This window comes from Enoplosus armatus, chromosome 17 (assembly GCF_043641665.1).
Source record: "Enoplosus armatus isolate fEnoArm2 chromosome 17, fEnoArm2.hap1, whole genome shotgun sequence".
NCBI lineage: Eukaryota > Metazoa > Chordata > Actinopteri > Centrarchiformes > Enoplosidae > Enoplosus > Enoplosus armatus.
The window spans coordinates 21,737,371-21,743,347 of record NC_092196.1 but is presented as its reverse complement, the minus strand read 5'-3'; the positions used below and the strand labels follow the sequence as shown (position 1 = coordinate 21,743,347).

Below are 5,977 nucleotides of genomic sequence, written 5' to 3'. Positions count from 1 at the left end.
GTGTGTTTCTTTTACACATGATCTCTCCTGTCGCCCTCTAGGGGCAGCAGACAGACCTGCAGGTCAGTAACACGAGGAATGAGCCTTTTCCAGAGGCAGCCAAGATTTGAAATTCAGTCAATCTGCTGTACTTTGTGTTTACTGCAGGTTAGCATGCTGACGTTAGCCTGACAGCTGTAGCATCTGTTTTTGTCTCCAGACAGACATATAACATGATTTCAAGTGTTGTTTAAACAGAAGCAAAAAGTGTAAAACAGTAATGAATCATGAAGATAATAAATGTGGAGACGTTGATTTTCTTCAGTCGTGCTCTTGTAAAGAGTCTGGGTCTCAAACCTGAACAAAACAGAAAGAAGCTCCACCTGCAGACAAACATTAGCCCCGCCCACACTGTTTTATTAACAGCTGACAAAATGACAGATTACGACTTCACTGCTCCTCCACACAAAAAATAACATTTCACATTTCATCCTTCAGCCCTCAGCAGGTCTCCAGTCCTTCAGTGTGCTGCATTCAAACTTGTTTGTGCCCCCCCCCCCACTGTTTTGACATCATGGAAGTGTCCCCACAGGGCGCTCAGGTCCCAGCTCCAGTATTCCCAGTCTCTGCTGGGACAGGACCCTCTCAGAACCAGTGTCTGAATCAGCAGAACTCCAGTCCATCCAGGTAACGCAGTAGTTCAGTAGTCGTCACGAGAAGCCTCCTCCTTCTTTTCTTCTTCTTCTCATTTTTTGGTAACTTTGCCACGACAGTCGGTGCGGCCAGTTGCCTCTGGGATCCTGTTTCTTACCAACGAGGAGAATTTATGTTCCGGCTGTTTGTGATACAGTTCAGTGATCTTTAGTAGTCACATCACAGACGCAAAACAAAATGAAAAACCATGAGTGAGGCGTCGCCACCGTGTACGTCGGCCCTCATGTGTCTTACTGCTCATTTTATTGACAAATCCTGACTCAGTAATTTGAAAAAAATGATTGACATGAATTTGTTTTTTTGGGGCTTGTGCTGTTTTAGATTCAAGGCTGGAACGTCGAACTAAAAGTTAGAGTTCTGTATGAGACCCCAACCCGGCATGAACCAGCATCTTCAAGACCCAAAGCCAATGGCTCGCCAGAGTTTGGTCTGGTATCAGAACTCTGATACAAGAATCAAACAGAACTGTATTCTTTAAGGTTTAGCATCTGATAAATAATCTTGATCTGTTGCCACTGTTAACATCAAGTATGCAAAGTTTAATGACAATCCAGTGTGGACCAGCACAGCAGACAATAGTCCAGCACCAACCTGCTAAACTCTCGTCGTCCAGGAATCAGAAAGCTGCTCGGTTTACGTCAAACACAGACAGACAGATCTTCAATAAGGACATTAAATTAAAACTGTTCAGTGAGTTGAGACGTAGACTTCAGTCGTGACTTTAGAAACAGCAGCTGACAAAACAATCTCACCTCAAGGTCCTTCAGTTCTGGAGCTTTCAACCGTATTTCAGGATGTTCAACAGCAGATTGTGTTTTAGAGCACTGTGAGGACTTCTTTCAGTCTTCAACATGGACGAGCTCAAGGACCAAACGTAGTTTATAAGTAAACAGTGAACAGGGGTTTTTGATCCAAAGACTTTTTGATGATGCAGAAAGTTCCAGAACAACTACTAAAAGGACCTTTTGGTGAGATTATTTAATGATGTTTCCATGATGAAGAATCAACTTTCAAGCCAATGTGGACGAAAAGTCCTTAAAGTGCTCAGAAATAAATCTACAAATGGACAAGCCCATGACACCTGTGGGGCAGGTCAGCCCCACCTCCTCCTGTCCCCTCTCTGATCCACTGGAGAGCTCCAGAGCTGCCACTAAATGGACCTTGTGGTGAGATGGTTCAGTGAGTCTAGTTCAATCAACACTTTGGTGTTCAACAGCAAGAGTTCTTGAAGTCGACAACGAAGTTGTTTTTTCGTTACAGATACAATCCCGACTATCAACAGCAAGCTGGGAGACATCGGGGGACATTTGGATCTGGGGGGCTGGAGTGTGCACTGACGAGGCCTTTCTGAATCTGCCGTATCGTCTATTCTTGTGAAAAATCATCAGTTGTGGTTCAGGTACTGACCCACCTCAAAGTCCATATTTAGCTATGCACAGTCCAAATAACCAGAGATGTTTTTGTTGCTGTGTCACTTAGATTTCAGATATGTCAGACCTGGTCAGACCTGGTCACACCCAAAACCAGTTTATCCACTCACCGAGGTGAAGTAAATGTGTGTGTGTCTCCTTCAACTTTGACACATGAATTTGCCCCGTTGACCAAAATCAAGCCGTCCAATCAGGGCTCAGCCAACATGGAGGAAGCTAGCGTAGCTTATTCGCTGTGTGTCTGCATCAGTTTACTGAAGCTCCTCAGACTGATACAGCTGCACTCACTGTCACGTTAGCAACGAGCTAACAAACGTCTACTCCCTCTTCAGTAACTCTTTGCTGAATAAAACGTGGAACAATCCTGAGAACTAAATGTGAGGGGGGACTACACAGAACAAAGAGATATATTCTAGTGCTAGCATGTTCCCAGCTGACTAGCATGTTAGCTCTGCAACTACAGTAGTTCACCAACTAGCACCGCCTCTTTTACAAAGATGTGTGGATGAATTGCTTTCTGTGACGAGGCCTTGATGCTTTGTGTTTATTGGACAGTTTACCAGCAGCACATTTACTTCACCTCTGCTGGTGGATAAACTGATGAGGGGTTTGAATGCTGGTGTGACCAGGTCTAATGTAAATGCCTCCTCGTATGTACACATCCGACTACGTTTAACATAGTTTCCAACAGAGTCGTACTGTGTGCTCCTGCAGACTCCATTCAACTTGCTGAATTTGAACTGCCAGTGTTGTTATTTACTTCATGAATATTTAAAGTTGCTGTCGTATAAACTCATTCAGGTTCGTGTTGGAAGCTAAAGGATCCCAGAGGCGACAAAGTGTTTCTGTCCTCACACTGAGGTTCTTTGTTTTTTAGAGAGTTAGCGTCTTCGCTAACAGTGATGTCACGTTTCCTTTAGTCCAGCTGCTCAGTGATGACATCAAAAGAGAGGCGGAGTCTCCACATCCCCTGTCCCTCCCCTGTCAACCCTCCGTGAGCCAATCAGAGTGGTCGGAGGAGGGTGGATCATCTGAAACCCGCCTGGATACAGGACTGAGCAGAGGAAGCTGATTGGCTGCAGTCTGTGAGTCCAGTTTGAGTGATTGAGTGTCCAAAAAACAAAGAAAATAACTGGAGGGGAAAAAGACAGGAAACATGCTTTTATTACTCATTAGTCAAACTTTTAAACATCAGTGAGTTTTATTATTTATCAATGAAAGTTAAAGGAAAAGCGAGTGAGACGTTCAGCTAGAGATCATGCCTGCTGTTATTCTAGATTCTTCTTATTGTCATCAGATCTCATGTTCAGACTCAAACCAGCAACCTCTCAGTCCGGCTCTCAGTCCTGTCTCACTTCCTGTCAGTCCGCCTCTCAGTCCTGTCTCACTTCCTGTCTGTGGCTCTCAGCTCTCAGACCATTGGTTCCTACTGAAGACGTGAATCTTTAAAAACTCCTCACAAATATATAGTTTCATGTTTAAAAGGCTCAGTCATTTCCTCAAACAGCTGCTCGCTGTAGTTTTTATCAAACTAACAGCAGGAAATAGTGCATCTGTTGGGGACTATTTTCAGCGGCGGATGAATCCACATGTGGAGCTCTAGTGAGTGTTTGTGGCAGCAGGACGGTGTGTGTGGGACTGAGTCCAGATAAACTACAGTGTGTGTGTTCATGTTGATGAAGGAAAGTGAGACTCACTGATGAGTTTTATTAATAATAAGAAGAATAAGAAGACATCAGGCTGTGATACACACACAACACTTGTCAGAAACATTCACTGCTGGTTTGAGTCTGAACATTAGAAACATGAAGAATATCAGCAGAGTTATCCTGGAAGTACAGAGCTGAAGTCAGGATGTGGTTAGCTTAGCTTAGCATAAAGAGTGGAAGCAGGGGGAAACAGCTAGCCTGGCTCTGTGCAAAGTTTAAAAACACTGGTGAACACGTTACTCTATGTGTCATCTTGTTAAGTACAATATGACACTATTAACTGTGGCGTCGCTCTCACACACCGTTTACAGTTTGTGATCACTGATCAATATTTATGTGACATCACTTCCTAGTTCAGGGCTGTACCAAAGACTAACGAACGTAAAAACACATTTCTATTTGTGTTCAGATGAAACAAACAAGATGTAACGTGTTCATCAGCAAGCTTCAGGTGTTTGTAGCTAGCTGTTACCCCGTTTCCAGTCTTTATGCTATGCTAAGCTAAGCATGTCCTGTCTGAACTACACTGAGGACATCTTGAATTAGAATTTTCATGAGATATTCTGATGGGTCATAAAGGACCTGTAGAATCAAACAGGTTGTTAAAACTCTATATATTTATTAAATGATTCTAAATATTCTAAAAGGGTTTACTGTGACAGACTCACGTCGTCCTCCCAGGCTCCAGTGCTACGTTTGTGACTGAACTCCCGGCTGGCTGCTGGGCTCCGGTCCCCTCTCCTTCAGGGACGGGTTGATCTCCTCCTCGGGGTCGTAGTAATAAAACTTCCTCAGGTAGGAGATCAGAGGCCTGAAGAGAGAGCGACGGTGTCTTAAACACCAAATAAAAGCCACTCTGGAGCTGTGACCTAATTCTAGAACACGCAGTATGAGTATATTTATATAAGAGAGTACCAGCTATGCTAATGGCTGCACTGTTAGCACGTAGCACACCAGAAACTTCGTCTGACTCCTTCACAACAGTCGGCGTTGAGTTTGTGTCGAGGGGCTGAGGTGCTGCGAGTCCTTCACACTGTGACTCTTCATCAAGTCGAAGGACTCAATAAACTCTCTCTTCTCTATCAAAGACATATTTCCACATTTGGGTCTTAAATCGTATTTTTGTTGAGGTCTTAAAAACCATTTGACAACAACCCTGTCTGTTTACTTTTACATACGTTTTCCTCATTATTTGGCAACTTTGGCAACATTTAATATGAACATTCAGCATTGTAACGTCATATATATATGACAGAAAATAAGTAAAAGCATAATAGGTCCTCTTTATGGTGGTTCTGTAATTCATTATGTCACTGAGGGTCCTCACAAGTATATCAGTACATTGAAGTTAGCTTTCTTCATCAAAGTGTACTCACGTGGGCAGCGGCAGCTCCTGGATGTGGTCTATACGGACCAGCTGTCTGATGCAGAAGCGGCAGAGATGCTGCAGAGATTTAACGCTGCTGAACCTGGAGACCGGGTACAGGAGCTGAACCGGGGTCGGGGGCAGACCTGGACACCAGCAAGCAAAACTTTATTTATACAGCAGCTTTGGGTGACGGTTGAATTATTTCATCTTATTTTAAGTTTGAACCAACTTTCAGTATCAAACTCCTTTAAGTCTCGAGTTCTTTTCTAATTTTACCGCATTTTATTTTGACAGACTTCCTGTTTGGACAACATTCATCACTGCTGCACTGAAAACTTTATCTTATTTAGTTTGAATGGTGATCAACAGAAAATGAAGTGGCACTTTAGTCTCTGCAGACCGTAAAGAGGAAACTAAGTTCTGAGTCGCAGAAAGTCTTAACTTCGTCGTCTGACTGCAGCTGAAACTACAGCTGGACTTCACTGACGGACTCTGGAGGTTCACATATCTGACACTGGCCCTTCATGCAGCCCCTCAGGGCATCCAAGAGCTCCTGTCTCTTTAAGGCCCCCCTCCCTGAAAGCCCACTGGTGGTTGCTGGTTGGTTACCGGGGACTCTGGAGCGCAGGAAGTAGAGGAACTTCCCGTTCTTGGAGTGCATGATGGCTCTCTCTATGAACTCCACCACAGAGTGACAACGGTCCTCAAACTTGGGGTGACACCACAGACTGAACGTCCCTGCAGGAGGACAGACAAGACGGTCAGGAGGACAGACA

General features: G+C 44.1%; 1 protein-coding gene across 1 annotated transcript in view; it reads right to left on the bottom strand.

Moving 5' to 3' along the window:
• Nucleotides 1-3,121: 3,121 nt before the first annotated feature.
• Nucleotides 3,122-5,977, bottom strand: part of LOC139300272 (suppressor of cytokine signaling 7-like) — an 11,684-nt gene continuing 8,828 nt past the window's right edge. Inside the window, exons 8-11 of the mRNA XM_070923305.1 lie at nt 5,811-5,939; nt 5,209-5,344; nt 4,501-4,643; nt 3,122-3,255 (exon numbers count right to left, since the gene is read on the bottom strand). Coding sequence (XP_070779406.1) covers nt 4,523-4,643; nt 5,209-5,344; nt 5,811-5,939 — 386 coding nt within the window. The 3' untranslated portion in view covers nt 3,122-3,255; nt 4,501-4,522. The remainder of the gene's footprint in view (nt 3,256-4,500; nt 4,644-5,208; nt 5,345-5,810; nt 5,940-5,977) is intronic.